Below are 21,400 nucleotides of genomic sequence, written 5' to 3' on the forward strand. Positions count from 1 at the left end.
TTCAGCAGAGAACAGACAATGCTCACCCTGGATGAAATTGCAACATTCTCTGCTACGCATTATCTCAACCTGGCTGGGGGTGAAATACCTATGAATTGTAAACAACGTTCCAAGGTAACCGTTTGGCAATGAGCAAGGTGCAGAGACATAGGCCACCTAGCTGCAGCACTGTCGGTTTTCTATCTTTGCGTTGCATTTGACATATTTTATTTTTCGTTTGTTTTAAGATTTGCTATCATGGGATGTATGACAAAAAAGAATCCCACATGACATCAAAGGGATGAGCCGGGCCAAAAACAACAGTGTGGTCATGGTCGTTGACCTGAATAGATGAACGTGGAAATAAAAGAGTCTTCAAAATGTCATTCCTGGCCTCTCCAACCTTTTAATTAAACTTTGAGAATGGGGAGATAAAATTAACAAATTGGGTAATGAAACGAGCAAAACAGGTGGTGGATGGCTGAAGAAAATGAACCAATCAGTCTTCCCTGTGTGAATTTATTTAGCTTCTAATTAGAAGCTGCCTTGGTTAATTATGATTGGGCTCTTCGAGGGAAAAAAAGAGGCCCTAACTGAAATGACAGCCAGGCAGAGAGTTAAACAAACACAAAGACAGTCCCTACAGTACACTGCTGAAGCACCAGGGGATCGAAAATCCTTTACCTATTTGATGAACTGGCATCTATAGTAACAGCCAATCACATTCTCTGTTATTGATGAACTGGCATCTGCAGTAACAGCCAATACATTCTCTGTTATTGATGAACTGGCATCTACAGTAATAGCCAATCACATTCTCTATCATTGATTAACTGGCATCTACTGTAACAGCCAATCACATTCTCTGTTATTGATAAACTGGCATCTACCGTAACAGTCAATCACATTCTCAATTATTGATGAACTCACATCTACAGTAAAAGCCAATCACATTATCTGTTATTGATGAACTTGCATCTACAGTAAAAGCTAGTTACCTTCTCGGTTTCTAATGAACTAGCGTCTACAGTAAAAGCTAGTCACCTTCTCTGTTACTGATGAACTAGCATCTACAGTAAAAGCTAGTCCCCTTCTCTGTTATTGAGGAACTAGCATTTAGAGTAAGAGCTAGTCACCTTCTCTGTTACTGATGAACTAGCATCTACAGTAAAAGCTAGTCACCTTCTCTGTTATTGAGGAAGTAGCATTTATAGTAAGAGCTAGTCACCTTCTCTGTTACTGATGAACTAGCGTCTACAGTAAAAGCTAGTCACCTTCTCTGTTATTGATGAACTAGCATCTACAGTAAAAGCCAGTCATCTTCTGTGTTATTAATGCATTTGCATATATAGTAACAGCTAGTCACCTTCTCTGTTACTGATGAACTAGCATCTACAGTAAAAGCTAGTCCCCTTCTCTGTTATTGAGGAAGTAGCATTTATAGTAAGAGCTAGTCACCTTCTCTGTTACTGATGAACCAGCATATATAGTAACAGCTAGTCACCTTCTCTGTTACTGATGGACTAACATCTACAGTAAAAGCTAGTCACCTTCTCTGTTACTGAGGAACTACCATCTACAGTAAAAGCTAGTCACCTTCTCTGTTACTGATTAACTAGCATCTGTTAGCCAATCACCTTCATTCCTTCAGTCAATTAATCTAATTTATAAAGCACTTTTACATCAGCTGTTGTCACAAGGTTCTTGTAAAGATGCTATTCCCAAAACCCCAGCGTGTTCAACTGCAAGAAATTGACACACAGTGACTAGAACAAGTGGGTTGGAACTAATGCATTGGAACCAATGTAACCATATACTCTAGTGAGCCGATCACCTTCACTGTAACTAATACAATAGCATTTCTAATCCAATCTCATTAAGTAATAATCCACAGCTCTAACACTAAGACCTTTATCGTACCTCACGCTTTCCGAGTATTCCTAATCCACTTTCTCTTTAAATGATAAGGTGGTATCTCTAACCCGATCAACCTCAACTCATATATCCTACCTAATCACCCACGCCAGCGAGCTGCCCTTAACACAATGTCTTGATGGGACTGCATCAGTAACCTAATGGGGTGATTGTCTTTGATAGACCATGGTCCAGCTGTAACCCTCTCCCCCTTGCTGATGCAAATGAATATTAACTATGAACAGTACAGCACGTCTCTGCTGTAAAATAACAAGACTAGTATTATACTTTTCAACCAATCGTCTTCCACTGCGCTGGCCGCTCTGACACTGTCACCAGTGATATTAGCGTTGGCCGTTTTTGAGTGGGGAGGTTTAACAGTGTAATGCAGTTAGTAATGATTGGCAGGGAAAGAGGGAGAAAACGATTTGCGAAACTTTAACTGAACGGGTTTTCGACTGAACAAAAAGATGAGTTATAGGAGCTGTAGGAGGCAGTTTAAGAGATATACTGAAATTGAAGTGGCCGGCAAAATGTAATTGTCGAGGTATTACAGTGGTAATTGTTAGGTACGTGTTGAGCGGATGGAATTCAGAAATGAGGATTGTCAAGACTGGTAAGGTTTTTGTATAAGTCTGAATATTAAAGAGGAAAACTGACACATATAAAAGCAGTAGCGCAAGAATATAAACTGTGGTGAGCCTGTGAGACATGTTGTCTAACCATGCATTGGAGGGGGACTCCCATGTTTCTATTGTCCTCATTTGACATTTGCTGCTTTGTGAGTTTAATGTGTTGGACCACTACACAAACAGATCCGCATTTTCACCCAAAAATGGATGACTGAAGTCTCCTCATCGGTGGGGAAAGTATTTATGCTCGGTTAACGCTTTGTGTTGTGTTGGGTGCCCTAAGGTAGAGTTGACACCAGTACGAAAGACATTTGGTTGCAGTAAGTAACTAATGAGAAACCAGGCTACTCCACCTTGCTGTCTGATCTAAAGTAACAGGCATGGACTTAGTGCAGAGGCTTCTTGTTTATGTGGGAGGCAACAAAAGCTTTGATTAAATAGTGCTGGTTGTTAGTTATTGTCGGGATTAATTTGTGTGTTTTTGTATAAGTCTGAATGTTAAAGAGGAAAGCTAACACATTTAAAAGGAATGGCGCAAGGATATAACTTGCGTTGAGCCTGTGAGACATGTTGTCTAACCATGCATGGGAGGGGGACATCACCCAATGGGCTGTACTGAAGATATATACGCCTGAGCTCAACTTTGAATGGAGAGCTCCTGACCTGACTCCACAAAGAGTGTTGTTAATTGCTCCAGGTTTGCAAATCTAGTCTCCCTGACTTCTCTGGTTAGAATTTCTGCAACAGAGTGGCTTAGAAAGCTTCTGTTATTTATTTAGCAGAGTTTAGTAAAGATTTGTTTTGTGTATTTATGTCAACCTCCCATTCACAAATGAACCTGTACTGTCTGAGTATGAGAGCTGGTTAAGTGTGCCTGCATGTGTTTCCTGTATGGTGACATGTGGTCCTGATCTGGGCCCCCCCCCAGGTCCAAGCATTGACATTTTAGTGGACCCTCATCCATCCTTTCTCCTCTTCCCTTCCTTACCAACAGCAGCTTTTAATTGCATTTTAACAGACAATTAACGCTGGGCCATAAATCAATTCCTACACAGGGCATGACTTTTGAATTTTATTTTGCGGGGGACGGGTTAAACGTATGTGTTTATCACGGTGAAACCAGCTAACCCTGGCTACTCTGACGAATGATGTTCTGTGAAACTGTATCCCTGTGCAATGTACTGTATGTATGTGTTTCAGTATTTGGTTTGTTGTTTTATTTTTGTTCTGCCTGCCGCCACCCCTCCCCACTTCTCTTCGGATGTGTGAGTATTTTGGGTTCAGTTCACATGCACTGACATGTGTCTGCCAGTTCTATACAACATAGGAATATGTTGTAGATAGGCAATTTGTAGATGTTTCTACTTTTCCTCATGTAATGCAATGCGGATGGACAGTGTGTGTTTTTCCTCTAGGTGTGTGGGCCGACTTCTCTCCTATGTTATCGCAGAATCCTATATTCTGTCATTCTGCATCCTGCGGCGTCCCTCACAGATAAATGATCGAGCTCAGCCGGAGGATGTGTTTAGATCTAGCGCTTATTTCTTTTCACAGGATTGGCTGTTGAAAAGGAAAGGTAGCTAATAAAGATTGAATCCTAAATGTCACATTCGCAGGGAAAGTTTGACTCCCATGTTTCTATTGTCCTCATTTGACATTTGCTGCTTTGTGAGTTTAATGTGTTGGACCACTACACAAACAGATCTGCCTTTTCGCCCAAAAATGGATGACTGAAGTCTCCTCGTTGTTGGGGAACGTATTTATGCTCGGTATAACGCTTTGTGTTGTGTTGGGTGCCCTAAGGTAGAGTTGAAACCAGTACGAAAGACATTTGGTTGCAGTAAGTAACTAATGAGAAACCAGGCTACTCCACCTTGCTGTCTGATCTAAAGTAACAGGCATGGACTTAGTGCAGAGGCTTCTTGTTTATGTGGGAGGCAACAAAAGCTTTGATTAAATAGTGCTGGTTGTTAGTTATTGTCGGGATTAATTTGTGCGCCACCTCGATGAGTGTGTGATAGCCATCTCGGACTCTAATTGATTCTCACTGTTTTGTGTCTGCTTTGATACCCGCTGTTGCTTTGTGACGAGGCGGAGAATAGAAAAGAAAATCCAAACCCAGTCTAAAAGCCTTTGTAATTGCTGTGTTTGTAGTTGAATCCAAAAGTGCGCACGCGTGTTTGGCTGTGCATGCTCTTGTGCGTCTATGCCTGAGTGTGTTGGTGTTTGTTTCCAGCTGTACGGGGCGGATATCTGTTTGTCTGTACTTGGAGCCGTCTGTTTCATTGTGTTTGCCCGTCCGTGTCTCTACAGACCGAGGACGGGGACGGGGAGGAGAACCTGATGGAGAATCCCTACTCCATGAAGCTGGAGTTTGTGGACGATCCAAACTTCCCGAATAAAAAGGTCAATTACTCCTACAGCGCCGTCCAAATCCCTACGGACATCTATAAAGGCTGTAAGTACCAAGCCCTGTATTCACCCACACACACACGATCAGATGAACACACAAGCACACACATCCTCACACCGTCTCTTTCTCTCTTTCTGTCTCCCTAACACACATACAGAGACACCAATTTGCTACAGTGCTGTGCTCCGACTCCATTAATAGGATCCATACAGCGTTATTATTAGACACGTTCTAACAGGATAAAATGTGAGGCCCCGGTCTTGTTTCTGAGGGGGCCCTGATGTGTGTCTGTCAGAGTGAGGCCACCCCCCCTCCTGGTTCTTCCAGAATCTGTCCTGAAGACACTCCCTTTTCCTCTGCTCTTTAGTCCTTGACATTTCACCTGTAAGGGTGTGTTGTCTGTGGAAATACCTGTAAGATACAACCATGTTTCCAAAACAGTTGTGAAATACACATACATGATGTGCAAATCATATATACCCTACATTCAATAGGAAATAGTACAAAGACAACATATCAAATGTTGAAACTAAGACATTTTATTGTTTCTTGAAAAAAACAGTATATGCCAACTTTGAATTTGATGCCAGCAACACTTTTCAAAAAAGCTGGGACAGGGGCAATACATGTTGTGTAATGCTAAACAATAAACCTGGTGGAACATATCATTTAATTAGGTTAATTGGCAACAGGTTAGTAACATGATTGGGTTCAAAAAGAGCATCTCAGAGAGGATGAGTCTTTCAGAATTAAAGATGGGGAGGTGAAAGACTGCACAGGCAAATAGTCCAACAATTTAAAAATAACGTTTCTCAACATAAAATAGCAAAGGGTTTGGGGATCTCTTCACCCACTGTAGATAATATCATTGAAAGATTCAGAGAATCCGGAGAAATCTCTGTATGCAAAGGACAAGGCTGAAAACCAATATTGGATGACCATGATCTTCAGGCCCTCAGATGGCACTGCATTAAAAACAGACATGATTTTGTAGTGGACATCACTGCATTCTGTTTTTATTTGGAGCATCCCAACATTTTATGAAACATGGTTGTATTATAATACATGGCAATGGTGTTGTCTCTGTTTGTATGTGTGTGTGTGTGTGTGCGTGTGTGTCTGTGTGTGTATATCTGCGTATGTTTATGTCTCTTTGTGTGTGTATGTCTCGGCATGTTTGCATGTATCTGCGTGTGTGTATGTGTCTCTCTGTGTATGTGTGTCTTTTTGTGTTTTTGTGTGTCTCTCTGTGTGGGTGTGTGATCCAGATCTTTGTGTACATGTGAGGACACCAATATAGTAATATAGTTCTCCTTCTCCACTATGTCGTTGTTGATATGAGGAATGCATTTTCTGAAATTTCCTAGTCTCCTCCCGTTTTAAACTTTAGGAGTACATGAGATCCTGGTCCACACCTGGTTTTGTACCTGGTTTTTTTCTGGGCCCGTTGCTGTCCCTGTTCTTGTCCATCTGGTCATACTTCTGACCTAGTCTAAATTTAAATAGACTCTGGATTTAGCCCACATGCATTTATAAATTATTCCAATTGGACTCTTAATATCTCACCTGGCACAGCCAAAAGAGGACTGGTCACCCCTCTGAGCCTGGGTCCTCTCTAGGTTTCTTCCTAAATTTCGGTCTTCTTAGGGAGTTTTTCCTAGCCACTGAAATTCAACACTACTGTTGTTTGCTCCTTGGGGTTTAAGGCCGGGTGTTTCTATAAAAGCACTTTATGACAACTGCTGTTGTAAAAAGGGCTTCATAAATAAATTTGATTGATTGATAAAACCTGACAAATTGGTCCCCACTAAATTTTTTTTGTCAGGTCCCCTCTAGACAGAATGTGATTTCTGACTTGGGGGTTAGGTTTCAAGCAAAACATTTTAGCTTTAGGTATTACGGGTTAGGTGTTAGGGCTAGGTTAAGTTTAAACAAAAAGGTTTGGTTATTGAGGTTAGGATTGCATAAGGGTTATGGTTACAATTAGAAAAACAAATGTTTGTGTGTGGTTGTGTGGGCAGATTCCCGTCGTCCTGGTTACCTTACTCAGTCTGGCACCTCACGGTTCCACTGGCGGAATGTCCTCTTTGGGACTTGTCCAGAAATGGAGTAAAACTGAACACATGTACCTGCTGGGGCTTTAATCTCCCAGTCAACCTCTTCTCTCTCTGTCATCGGTCTCTCTCTCAGCCTTCTCCTCACTCTCATCCCTCTTTCTCTCAGTAATCTCTCTTCTCTCTCTCATCCCTCTTCTCTCTTTGTCATACCTCTTCTCTTTGTCATCCCTCTTCTCTTTGTTATCCCTCTTGTCTTTCTCATCCCTCTTCTCTCTTTGTCATCCCTCTTCTCTCTTTGTTATCCCTCTTCTCTCTTTGTTATCCCTCTTCTCTCTTTGTCATCCCTCTTCTCTTTGTCATCCCTCTTCTCTTTGTCATACCTGATCTCTCTCTTTGTCATTGTTCTTCTCTCTCTCATCTCTTCTCTCTCTGTCATCCCACTTCTCTCTCATCCCTCCTCTCTCATCCCTCTTCTCTCTAATCCCACTTCTCTCTCTTTGTCATCCTCCTCTCTCTGTCATCACTCTTTCTCTCAGCCAACCCTCTTCTCTCTTTTCTTTCTCTCAGTTTTCTCTGTCATGCCATTCTAATTTTGTTGTACTTGGATTTGTCCACTTTCCATTTCTGGCTGCTCCTCAAACAATCAATTAATTTTGCATTGACAGACAGACCACCTTTTCCAACCATTTTATTTGCCATCTTCCACTTCAGAGCCCTTGTTCCAAGAAACCAGGTTACTTCAGAGACGCAGAGGTCATCCACCAGGTTTATAAAAAAGGGTTCCCAGCAGCCTCTCTGGGCCAATTTCGTCAGAGTTAGCGGTTTCTTATTCGTGAGGAGGAGGGGTCAAAGAGTTTGAATTGCCAACAATAGAGCAATCAGTCCAGTCTGTTGTTCCTGCACACGTTTTGTGCCGGCCCCGGATTCTCTCAAGGATATGCCTTCACTGGGCCTTGTCTAGGAAGAAAGGCTTTCTGATTGAGCCTTCGGGGGATTGCACTGTAGAAGCGTAGTACTACAATGGAATACTCTGAGAGGATGTTCATTTTTGAGAGTTTTGCTCTCCCTAAAATGTTTACTGTTGATGTGAGCGAATCGAGTCCCTCTGCATAGTCTGCCATGGATAGATTGGCCTGGCTACTCCAGTTTTGGCACCGGCTCTGTGTTGAGAATGCTGTTTGAGAGCTCTTATTTCGTTTTTACTTAATTGTTCCATAAAATGCAGTGGTCATAATGTGGGTGTCAGTCATACCCACACTCGTGTGTTTCATTTAGTAACTTATAGCTTGTGTAAGTAACACACATTTGAGATATATCCTAACCACTTATTTGGACATTGAGTTAGCAGTAGAATACAATGATATGTCCAGTGGTATTACCACAGATGGACAGGGAGGCAGTTATCCCAGCGGATGTATGAATCTCAAGCATCAGGTCATAATTTCCACTCCCCACAGCGACACAAAGCCCAGTGGCGAGGATGTGGAAGCCTTTGGAGGGAGATGGAACTGAGCCGACATTCAGATGGATATCCCATCGATCAAATATCTGATTTCAGGGAAGAAAAAAAATTCAGAAGAGTGAAATACCCAAATATAAGGGACTACTTTGTTTTAAGAATAGTTGTTGTTTAGAAGGAGTGCAGGGAAATCTAGTCATTGAACACTTCATAGAAACATGCTAGAACACGCCAATACCGGAGTATGGAATATTGCTAGATTCTGCCTGGCTTTGCCCATCTCAGTTCGTAGGTTCTGCTCCCGTTAGAACCAAACGCTTTTGGGCCAACTGTTAATTTAGTTGTAAAAAATGGTTGTATACTATAGAACATAAAGTCATGTTATTAGGAATAAGTCACTCAAATACTCAGTCTTCATAAACATCAAGCGTACATATCTAGGATGAGTTTTACCTTTTAGATTGCATTTAATGCAGACAGGGGTTCTGTTCCTTGATCAGCGCACCTAATCTGAGAAACATGATCCAGTTGCCCCCAGGGATCAAAAGTTAAAATCTGGAGACAGAAAAGACTATTACCCCCCCCTGATACGCTTCCCTCTGGGCGGAGGTGGCAGAGGAAGCTGACACGGAGCAATCCGGGTGGAAAGTCTGCCTGTGGGTCTGGGCTTATTAGACAAGCTTGAAGTACTGGCACAGTCATGAGTGAACAGGAGAAGCTGCCCAGTCGACCCGGAGAGAAGCAGAACAGCCAGAGGAGAGGGTAGGGGTCAGCACAAGGGAACGAAAGCCTGGAACTATGTGAGTCCGGGAGACAGTAGGATTAGAGTGCCATCTTCACGGTGGTGTGCTGAAACTCGGCGTTAGTGGTCTGGCTGAGTTGCGGACGGCGAAAATGCTGTTTATTACGAGCACTCATCCCCTGTATAGTCGAAGGGGTTGTTATTGTAGGGCTTTGATAATGAATGTCTTAGAGAAGAGCGCTGAACCAGGAAACTTTGGTAATATGATTAGTTTTCCGTTCTATTTGAGGGTCGGGAGAAAGAGAGCGTTTTCCGCACGACGAGGAGTTTTCACAATTGCGCGTCGGGCATGGTTATGATACGGCTGCTACAGGGTTTCACACAGGGGAGATGGACCCAATAGACATAGACAAGGAGGAGAAAAGGATAGTTGGATGAGTTGGGGGCAGGGCTGGGGGGTGGGGGGGGGGGTTGGGGGCTTGCGAGAGAGTCACTTTAATAATAGAAAGCGTTTAGAGAGAAAAGGGTTTTTCGTGTTTTATTGTGTTCCTTTCAGACGCTAAATGAGGCAGCGTCCGCGTCCTGGTTTGATTTGTCTGCCAGGGCCCATGTCCATTTATTGAGATGGAGAGTGTTCCCTGGGCGCAGTAATGAACCATTTTATGATTCATTATCCCACTGCTGATTCCTGCTGCCAAGACTGCAAACTTTCTAATTAGCTCAGGTCAAACATTCACGCGGTTTTCTTCTAATTATCGGCGCCTATTAAAGAGTGGGCAATGCCAAGGCGGAATACATTAATGTGGGTGGGGCCGTTGCACTGTGGAGATTAAAAACAAAAAGAAATCCCCAAAATATCCCTGTGGTGGGTGAATATTGGGCTTGTTTTGCAGGAACAAACTGCAGGGAGGGATTTTGTATGAATAATCTTTGGGGACCAGCTCAGGGGAATACAATCTCCCAGGGAATCGCAGAGAAAGTGGCTGAAGGGAGGTAAATAACCGCTGAGAAACAATCCCATCGTGCACCTCCTCTCATGGGTCCATCTCTAGTTTCCCACCCGGGTAAAGGCTTACTGCAACAGGGCCGCGCAGCCGACGGTGTTAGCAGCTCCTGCGTGGTACGTTAGACGGCGACAGCGCAACCGGTTCCCTCCTACTTTCTGTTGCCTTTCATGTAGGACGTAGCTGGTTAAACACACTTTATTTACAGCGCTGTCGTCAAACGAGCTGAAGAAGAAAGAAAAACGAGTCTTCCTTTAGCATTGAAGTTGGAATTCGCCCGCATTCAGGGCCTTTTTTCCCTCTGTTCGGGGCTGTGATGTTGTCTTTCTATTATACTGCCTCGGCAGGGTGGAAATGGGCTGTGAGAATAGAATGGTGAGCAGTGACTAATTATGTGTGCAGTTGAAAGAGTGGGTGAAGTGAAGCTTTGGTGGTTGAACTGAATGGAAGGATTAATCCTCTTCTCCTGTGGAGGGAGGCGGCTGTCGCCCTCTCGCTCGCGTTCTCTTCCAGCTAATAAGACATAGGGGAGAGAGACGGAGGAAACAAACATCAATGCCCGGACCACCGGCTTTTAAAACATGTTCCCTGTCTTTGACTATTAGCTCCTGCAGTCAATCATGATGGAACATGTGCCATGTCAAGGAGAGACTGGGGCAGAGACAAGAGACAAGAAGAAAGAGTTGAAACAGATGCTGGGAGACAGTACAGATACTATGCAACAGTACAGAGACTAGGCATCAGTACAGATACTAGGAAACAGTACAGATACTAGGAAACAGTACAGGGATGAGGAGACAGAGACAGTACAAACACCAGAATACAGAGAGAGGACAGAGACTAGAAGAAAGTACAGACTAGAAGAAAATACAGAGACTGAGGGAAAGAGGCATTGCAGAGACTGGAAGACCAAGATTAGAAGACCGAGACAGTACAGATACTAGACAACAGAGACAGTACTGAGACTAGACGGTACAGAGACAGTACAGAGACTAGACACATGAGACAGTACTGAGACTAGACGGTACAGAGACAGTACAGAGACTAGACTGTACAGAGACAGTACAGAGACTAGACAACAGAGACAGTACTGAGACTAGACAACAGAGACCCGACAACAGAGACAGTACAGAGACCAGACAACAGAGACAATACTGAGACTAGACTGTACAGAGACAGTACAGAGACTAGACAACAGAGACAGTACTGAGACTAGACAACAGAGACTAGACAACAGAGACAGTACAGAGACTAGACAACAGAGACAGTACAGAGACATTACAGAGACTAGACAACAGAGACAGTACAGAGACTAGACAACATAGACAGTACAGAGACTAGACAACAGAGACAGTACAGAGACTAGACAACAGAGACAGTACAGAGACTAGACAACAGAGACAGTACACAGACTAAGAGACAGAGACTAAAACCGAAGGAGAGATTGGTATCACAGAGGTTTCAGTAGAACAAAACAGTCTGTGAAGCATTACCATATTCAATGAAGCATTCTCAGAGATATGTCTGCTGGCGCTGCCTGGTACAGTAACACAAACCAGCCCTCTTGTGCAGACATCAGAAGGAAAGGAGAACTGATGGGGGTTTGGGGTCGTTCACTTAGGAAACCAACTAGTAGAAACAATTATCAGACCAGTGTTCTACATTTCAGAGGAACGCCGCGGTGCATGAGCTAAATTGCACAGCAGTGCCGCTGGCTGAAACGAGGGATATCATTTAGGCAAAACGAACTGTAAAATACATTTAAATGACTTCTAAAGGTTTATGTGCCTCCCTGTTTTCATCCACCTGCGCACCTCAGGCTGAAACAGACACACATCCAATGGCTGAAACAGACACGCCGTCGCCCAGCACACCACGCTACGTCTTGCTCAACATCAAGCCAGATTTAAGGAACGAGAGACAGAGAGAGAGAGGAGAAAAAGCCAAAGTGATTTGTAAAAAGAAATGAGCGTAGGGAGAGAAGGGATTTTAAAAGTCTGTTTTTCACTCTGAGGGAGAAGACAGCTGAAATCAAAACACAAGGCTGTATTTATACATCTAGCGTTCCTGTTGATTTCCTCCGCTCCGTCTTCCGCCCCCATGCTCCCCCATCTCCCACCCTTCCCTTACCCCCAAAGTCTGTGCCCAGTCAAGGGGCGCTATCGTTTACCAACACGCTAATGAGAACAGTCAGCACACCAGACTCCACTTCACTCACCACCAAGCTCAAAAATTACTATTTCATTTGATTAGTATTGACTGAATCACCTTAATTAGAAAAAGTCTTTAGGCGGAGGAGGGTTAATATATCATTCAATATTAATGATTGTTGGGAGACACTCTGGGTTGGATTTTGTCTCCACAATTGGAGGCAGTTCAGGAGCAGGACTCACGGATTCAATCAGAAACACATAAATAATACTTTTCCAGCGTTTTATGAACACAATTTATGTACCTGATCACTTATATTAGTAAAGGTGTTACTAGGTTGTTTGTGTGATTAATATTATTTGAGTTCAATGCGGTTTTACTTTGGAATACCAGAGCATTGGAATACCAGGTGTTAGAAAATGGCCAACCCCTCTTTCTGAAAAAATAGCATTAGCATAATTAGAAAGTGTCCTTTTAAACATCTGAGTTTGTGTCAACCTTCTTCTTCTCTCTCCAAATGTGGATGATAACATGAATTCCTTCAGAGTGCCCAGACCTTGTTTTCCAAAGTCTTTGTAGATGATTGAGGTGGTGCCAGTTCCAGCCATTTGTTTTTCATGTGCGGGATGAAAGGTTTGTAAGTCCAGGGCTTTAAGCATCGAGCCAGACCAGAGGAGCGGAGACAGCCTTGGAGAGAAAGAAATAGAGACATGGATGTCGTGTTCTAAGTAGAAGGATTCGAGCGGGGCATTTCTATTAAAACATTTTGTTTTATCCTTGTTTGATTTCGGTGGACTAAGTCATTAAATTCCCCCCAAAAATAAGCCAATACGCCAGTGTAGTAAAAACATCCCTCCTGTGTTGTTCAAATGTGTCCTGTATGTGTATGTTACAAGGTACTCGTCTACTGCAGTGTTGGATTACTGTTCTATTATCAAAGCCATGCAGCTGGCTCTTGGCCACTCTTCAAAGGAACGGCATAAAGATCTTTATGAAGATGACGACAGTGATAATGGTTATTACTCATGGGAAGGTCTTGTCTGTTTAATAGACTTCTATCATCCCAAATGGATTTGTTATGAGGGATCGTTTGTATTCCCCAGTGTCATACTATACCGTGCACGCCTTTGTCGGTGCCAGTGTGTGTGGTAGCCTACTATAATGCTGGATTAATATTAAGAAGAAGGAAGAGATCCATTTTATTTTGATGGCTGTTCATCAGAGCCATCTACACATTCCCGGCAGTGTGAATTATGTGTGGATGTGGGTGTGTGTGTGTGTGTGTGTGTGGGTGTTGGGTGGGGGAAGGCGGAGACCGTTGCGTGTCTGTGCGTGTGTGTGCGTGTGTGTGTAAGCGATGGTGTGACACGGGGAAGCTTCATAAATCCCACTCATAATTGTGTCTCTACTTGGTGTGCAGTCCTGCTCCATAAAGGGGCAAAGCCAAGGGTGCTCTAAATGTCAGGGGAGCAGCGGACTGATGAATCACCTTTTAAAAGACATCAGAGCGCCCTGTTTCACGTTGAAAGATGAGACCGACACAGCACTCAGGGCCTCCGTCCGCCCGCCTGGGCGCGTTTCCCCCAGGTGCAGGGACGCTTTTCTTTTTAACCCACTGTCCTGAGAAGACCAGGCACATTCTGACTGTATAAATCACTGAGAATTAGTCAGCTTGGCGCTCTCTTATTGGCGATGCGCTCGTAGTTCTCCCAAGGTGACTCGCGTGTCCCTGTGTGTGTTGGCCTGGAGTGAGGTCAGAGGTCCGAAAAAGGAAAAGTTCTTGGTTGTGTGAGGGAAGTTCCTAATTAAGACCCAAACGACCTCCCATTACCTGGTGATTAGGTTTTAATTAGGAAATTCCCTCGCCTGGTGAACATGGCCAAAGATTTTTTGAACCTTTGAGTTTGGTCAGCTGCAGGCAGGTGGGCAGGTGGGGCTGAACCTGTGCAGAGCACATGCCGTTTTGCTATCTAGTGCCCTTTCCATCTGACGCGTGCCCTTCCGCCCTGGCGACGTATCCTCACACATCGACGGGAAAGCGCATCACTCTCTCCAACACACTGTCCGTCCGTGTGAGACGACATCTCCGCCCACTTCAGATTCAGCCCAAGGTCTGTGCACGGTACTGGTCGGCTGACATGACATTAGAGGTAGTTCACATCTGCATACTTCTGATCTTCTGGGTGTCTGTTAGCCAGTGGTAGTTAATGTACATACAATTCCACCTACTCACACAAACCCACACTCAGGGGTCATTTGTGTTCAAGTGGACCTATTAATCTAGCCCATGATTCAACTGTGCCACTATTAATATCTTAAAATGTTGAACATATGGTACCTTGAGAAGGTTTAGTCTTGACAAAGAATTTATTCTTTGTCAATAGTTACAGTACCTAAAACTGTTCATACACGTGTGTGGGAAGTGGTTCCTCTCCTTGGCGGGTCTCCTTAGTTGTGCTCTCAGGTGGTCTCCTTGACCTTGGTCCACTTTCGACCGAGCGGGCATTCCAGGCTTGGGGCATCAGTACAGTAGATAAGAGCTCTGCCTGATACTAGGTCCCAGACCCAAGAAACCAGCAGCCCACTGAGGTGGCCCATGATGAGCCTAAAGCCTGACACGTTGTTTGAAGAAATGGAAATACACAGTGCAATATAGTCTGTTTTGTCATGGTGTATTTCACAGTTGAGGGGAAGAGTTGCTGGATATTTATTTATATATTTAGCTCTGGGTTTTAGTTATTTTAGGTCTGTCTTTTGTGAGGAATCTCTTTCACCCCTCCCCATCTCTCTCCCCCCTCTCTCTGTCTCTTCTAGAATTGTTTTTGGGTCTGGGTATATATATTAAAATATCAATTTTGGCGGTCTTATCGACCCTAGGTTCCAACTGGCTTGCTCATCCCTGCTACTCACCCCGTAAAAAAAGTATATTTAAGTGCTGTAGTTTGTAAATGTATGCAATCAATAATGTATGTAGGTCCTGAGACTTGTGTCAGCTAAATTTATTGATATTGAAAATGATTTGTCTCTTATGTAGTCATACATTTGACAGGAAGTTTGGAAGTGCAGCTCAGTTTCCACCTCATTTTTAGGGCAGTGTGCACATGGTCTTCTCACCAGAGCCCTCAACAGTAAGTCATAGTGGTCAGGTACTCTGGCTGTTTAGGGCAAGGTATCATTACAGTTTACTCAGTTTTTTTGTTTTGTTTAATTCTTTGTAATGTGTCAAACAGCTATGGATTTGCATTCTATTAGTGTGAGGATAATGTACAGAATTCTCAATTGGGTGTCCTCTCCTTCCCTTCACCCTCTTTCTCCTCTCTTCATCTGTCCCTCCCTCTCTATCTCTATCTCATCCTCTTGTTCCAAGACTCCCCTTCTCTCCCTCTCTCCCTCCGTTTTTCCATCATTCTATTTTTCAATTTGAAGGGCTTTATTGACTTGGGAAAACTTTCTTTACATTGCCAAAGCAAGGGGAAAATAACAAATAAAAATAATAAGTAACAAAAGAGGAGGGAAGAAAACATCAGAAATTACATTACACATGAAAGTTTCAAAAGGATAAAAGCTTTTCAAACTTTATATCAGCTATGTGCAGTGTACAAATACTTCAAGTATGAATGACTTGAGGAAAATAAAGAGATAAATATTGGTTATGTTTACAGTGTTTTTTGTGCTCCAACGGTTGCCCTTTTCTCATAGCAAAGGGTCACAAATCTTGCTGCTGTGATTGCACAATGCAGTACTCTGCCTAGCAGAAGCGCAAGTCTATCATTGTTTGATTTGTTTTGAAGTTATTTGTGGGTCTGTACGGTCTATGGGAAATATGTCTCCTTCTTTCTCTCTCTCTATTTCTCACAATTCCCTCTCTCCCTCCTCCTTTTATTCTTCCATGTTGTGTCTGCGAATTTAGTGGAAAACATGTTGCAGCTCTTCCCTTGGTGACAAAAACAATTACGCTCTCTGCTCTTACCCTCCAGTCCTGGTTAGTGCTGGGGTGTGTGTGTATGTGTTTGCGTTTGAGTGTGCACGTGTGTGTGTGTGTGTACTTGGTTTGTTTCAAGGCAATAGACTGCAGGACTTTCACTAACAGTTAGATTGTTTGAATTTTGGAGACTTGTATAAACTGTCTTCAGTGTAGCTATCAAACTCTGACAGTGAATTTAATTGTTTCTGGGAAAGTCAACAACAGAGTTCTTCATTTTTAAACAGAACAATGTGAGTACTTTCACATTTGTGTTAATGGTACAGCAAATGTAGTATGCGAGGGGTGTGTGAGACTATGGGGTCCGGGCAGGTCCAGCTACTTCATTTTGTTACACAGTTACACTGAGCAGTAATTGAAAATCATGCGAAAAGTGGATAATGATCTTTTATTTGTGTGAAACGCAAACAAGAGAGGGTGAAAAGCTGGACGTGATGGTCCAGGGCCTTATCTGGCTGTGGTTGGCTGAGTAATTAAATCAGAAATGCCAGTGAAGCTCTCCTCAGCTCAGCATCTTGTCCTGTTTCTCTTTTAATCAGGCACACATTAAACCTCTGATTGTGCGCCCCATCTTCTGACTCCTTCTCAGCTATTAAACAAGAACCAAAGTCCTTTCTCTGTGCCCCCTGCTGAAGGGTGTGGATGTTGAGGTGGACGGCATTTGAGCCTGCACAGGATGCAACGCAATAAAGTACTAGAAAGACAGGTATAGTTGAGGTATAATACTGAAATATTTTCTCTGTGATAGCAGCTTGAAAGTGGGGGAGGAGAAGGCGGGGTTAGAGCAGAGTTAAGGGGCTATTATAGCACTCAGAGGAAAACTGAAAGAGAAATATATGGATGCCGCATCTTAATCAGTTATCTGGCATTTTCCAACCGACCAGGAAATTCAAATGTTTCCTGTATGTTATGTTTGGTAACACCTTATTTTGAGATTCCCTAAAAGTGTCTGTAGATGTGCTACGGATTACTGTGACTACTGACTATCAGTAACATTTTATCTACTAACCTTGACATTAGCTTTTATCCTTACCTTAACCCATACCCTAAACCTTCTTCTAAACCTAACCCAAACTTTAGCAAGCAATTACTTATCAACAGACTGTTTGATTAATATCTGTTGACAGTATTCCTATCTGCAGAACATCTGCGGATAGAAATGGGACTCTCAAAATAGTGTAACCTTATCATTTAAGTCCCAGAATATGTCATTTCCAATTAATAATGATAGACTTTGCACTAATAAAATTGTACCAACCTCTATAATGATTTACGGACCACATAAGTCCACACTTCTTGTTTTCGTTTGTCAATGTGTGAGAAAGGTAGAGAAGCGATGTAGAGGCGGTAGAGTTTGCTGATATTCTCCATTTGTGGTTGAATGGGTGACGAATGCCTCCTACAGGTCCATCCATCCATTCATTAAAGTACTATTGACCCGGGAAGATATTTATAGCTCTGACCTTAAGGTACACACACCACTGATGAACAGACACACAAGCTGTTTTCATGCTGTCCGTGGGGAAAAACTGTAACGGGAGCAGAAATAGCAGCATGTTCTCCCTGTATTCAAATACACCATGGTCCAAAATACTGCCTCCTCACACTCAGTGACACATGACCTCCGTCAAGGACATGCAGGATCTCTCTCCATCTCTCTCTCTCTCTCTCTCTCTCTCGCTCTCGCTCTCTCTCAAATGAATGCCTCCAAGTAAGCGCCAGCTGACTGCGTGTATACCTTCTTAAGGAGTCAGACCACACTGCCAGAGTGGACAAGGTTATTCAGGGGGATGTTACCTTGTCGTACCTCTTCATTATCTTGGCCACACAGCGTAAGGGTTTGTGTTCTGTCTCAACCTCATGGTGGTCGTCATGGTTATTTAGATTGTAGTGTACTGATGTGTCTGAAGGTCTCTTGTCTCTGTCGGTCTACAGCACCGGTCATCCTGAATGAGCTAAACTGGACCCAGTCTTTGGAGAAAGTGTTCATTGATAATCGCCGGGAGGACAGCTCTCTGCGGTGGCAGGTGTTCGGCAGCGCCACAGGGGTCACGAGATATTACCCAGGTACGTCCAGTGTTAATAAGTGTATACTGATCATCGTTGTGAGACTTGAGCTGAGGAATGACGTTTGCATTTCTCCCATTTTCAGCCGCTCCGTGGAGCAGTACACAGAATAAGATTGACCTGTATGATGTCCGCAGACGGCCGTGGTGAGGACTGTTTCCTTCATCTGTCATACTGTAGACACCCAACAGGTTTTCATACTGTAGACACCCAACAGGTTTTCATACTGTAGACACCCAACAGGTGTTCATACTGTAGACACCCAACAGGTTTTCATACTGTAGACACCCAACAGGTTTTCAAACTGTAGAGGCCCAACAGGTTTTCATACTGTAGAGGCCAAACAGGTTTTCTTTACTGTAGAGGCTCAACAGGTTTTCATACTGTAGACACCCAACAGGTTTTCATACTGTAGACACCCAACAGGTTTTCATACTGTAGAGGCCAAACAGGTTTTCTTTACTGTAGAGGCTCAACAGTTTTTCATACTGTAGAGGCCCAAAAGGTTTTCATACTGTAGACACCCAACAGGTTTTCATACTGTAGAGGCTCAACAGGTTTTCATACTGTAGAGGCCAAATAGGTTTTCTTTACTGTAGAGGCCCAAAAGGTTTTCATACTGTAGAGTCCCAACAGTTTTTCAGACAGTAGTGGCCCAACAGCTTTTCATACTATAGAGGCCCGACAACTTTTCATACTGTAGACACCCAACAGGTTTTCATACTGTAGAGGCCCAACAGGTTTTCTTTACTGTAGTAGCCCAAAAGGTTTTCTTTACTGTAGATGCCCGACAGGTTTTCTTTACTGTAGAGGGGCCCAACAGGTTTTGATACTGTAGAGGCCCTAACAGGTTTTGATACTGTAGTGACCCAACAGGTTTTCACACTGTAGAGGCCCAAAAGGTTTTCATACTGTAGAGGCCCAAAAGGTTTTCATACTGTAGAGGCCCAACAGGTTTTCATACTGTAGAGGCCAAATAGGTTTTCTTTACTGTAGAGGCCCAAAAGGTTTTCATACTGTAGAGTCCCAACAGGTTTTCAGACAGTAGTGGCCCAACAGCTTTTCATACTATAGAGGCCCGACAACTTTTCATACTGTAGACACCCAACAGGTTTTCATACTGTAGAGGCCCAACAGGTTTTCTTTACTGTAGTAGCCCAAAAGGTTTTCTTTACTGTAGATGCCCGACAGGTTTTCTTTACTGTAGAGGGGCCCAACAGGTTTTGATACTGTAGAGGCCCTAACAGGTTTTGATACTGTAGTGACCCAACAGGTTTTCACACTGTAGAGGCCCAAAAGGTTTTCATACTGTAGAGGCCCAAAAGGTTTTCATACTGTAGAGGCCCAACAGGTTTTCATACTGTAGAGGCCCAAAAGGTTTTCATACTGTAGAGGCCCAAAAGGTTTTCATACTGTAGAGGCCCAACAGGTTTTCATACTGTTGAGGCCCAACAGGTTTTCATACTGTAGACACCCAACAGGTTTTCATACTGTAGAGGCCCAACAGAATTTGCCTTAATTCACACATGATTCTGTCTAATGTAAAGTTTCCTACTGATTCCTGCATCCAGAATATTTCTTTCAACCTAGGACAATAGTATTGTGAATGAAAATATGTGTTTAATGTTTTATGATACACTGAAAATATAGTGCCCTCCATTAATGTGTAACATTGTGGTAAATAAGAGCAAAATGGGCTGTGATCTTTTTAAATTTTTAGTTTTTCCTGCTGATCTTTCAAACCTTTTAGTAAAGTGAATTATTTTTCTCAAATAGACGTGTGCCACAATTGTTGCCCCCCCCTTCATGTAATACTGTGTGCAACCTCCCTTTGTCAGGGTAACCGCTCTGAGTCTTCTCCTGTAATGCGTAATGAGGTGGGAGAACACATGGGAAGAGATCTGAAACCATTCCACCATACAGAATCTCTCCAGATCTTTCAGATTCTACAGATGACTCTCCTCTTCAGCTCATCCCAAAGGTTTTCTATGGGGATTAGGTCAGGCGATGGCAAAACCTTGATTCTGTGGTCAGTGAACCATTTTCGTGTAAATTTTGCTTTGGATCGTCTTGCTGGAAATCCAACCAGGGCCCAGTTTAAGCTTCCTGGCAGAGGCAGTCAGGTTTGATTTAATACCTGCTGGAGTCCATGATACCATGTATCCTAACAAGTTGTCCAGGGCCTTTGAAAGAAAAACAGACCCACAACATCAAAGGTCCACCACCATACTTCAGAGTGGGGATGAGGTACTTTTCTGACTATGCCAAACTCAGCTCTGGTGTTTGTTTCCAAAAAGCTCACCTGACCATATAATCTTGTCCCATTGAAAGTTCCAGTAACGCCTGGCAAACTGTAGGTGCTGAGTTTGTTGTTTGATGACAGCAAAGGCTTTTTTATGGCAACCCTCCCAAAAATACATGTGGTTATGTAGGTGTCTGATTGTAGTTTTGGATACATTCTGTCCCCAAGATCCAACAAATGACTGCAGTTCTCCAGCAGTGATCCTTGGAGTTTCTTCAGCCACTCAAGCCACCCTGGGGTCAATATAAAAAAACTGGATATTGTTAACTTCTCCAATATCTTTAAACTTCTTGATTATTGCCCTGATAGTGGAAATGGGCATTTTCAAACCTTGAGCAAGCAAGCAAGTTTATTTATATAGCATGATTCATACATAGAAGCACTGTATTATCTGGACTTTCATAGTGATGGGAATTTGGCCTGTGTGTCAATTCATGTGAACACAGTCAAACAAGATGCCATGGCTAACCACTTATTGTTCCTAATCACTCAGGTGAACTTTAAAATGTAAAATAGGGGGAATAATGGAAATATAAATCAGTTAGATTTTACTTACAATAATTTCTAGAGGTGCCAATCATTCTGGCATAATTTGGAGAAAGATATTTAATTAATTTCACATTTCTTTTCAATAACTTTTCTTTAACTGAAGATACAATTTGTGTTAATATTTTGAATGAAAGACCTTGAGGATAAAC

At 43.0% G+C, this 21,400-nt stretch overlaps 1 protein-coding gene across 5 annotated transcripts in view; it reads left to right on the forward strand.

The window, feature by feature from the left end:
* Positions 1 to 21,400, forward strand: part of cacna2d2a (calcium channel, voltage-dependent, alpha 2/delta subunit 2a) — a 176,595-nt gene that overhangs the window by 103,918 nt on the left and 51,277 nt on the right. For all 5 annotated transcript variants that reach the window (XM_029114229.2, XM_029114230.2, XM_029114231.2 and 2 more), the window contains 3 exons: positions 4,839 to 4,983; positions 18,269 to 18,400; positions 18,486 to 18,546. In XM_029114229.2, coding sequence (XP_028970062.2) covers positions 4,839 to 4,983; positions 18,269 to 18,400; positions 18,486 to 18,546 — 338 coding nt within the window. The remainder of the gene's footprint in view (positions 1 to 4,838; positions 4,984 to 18,268; positions 18,401 to 18,485; positions 18,547 to 21,400) is intronic.

The sequence above is a fragment of the Esox lucius genome, chromosome 17 (genome assembly GCF_011004845.1).
Source record: "Esox lucius isolate fEsoLuc1 chromosome 17, fEsoLuc1.pri, whole genome shotgun sequence".
NCBI classification, from domain to species: Eukaryota; Metazoa; Chordata; class Actinopteri; order Esociformes; family Esocidae; genus Esox; species Esox lucius.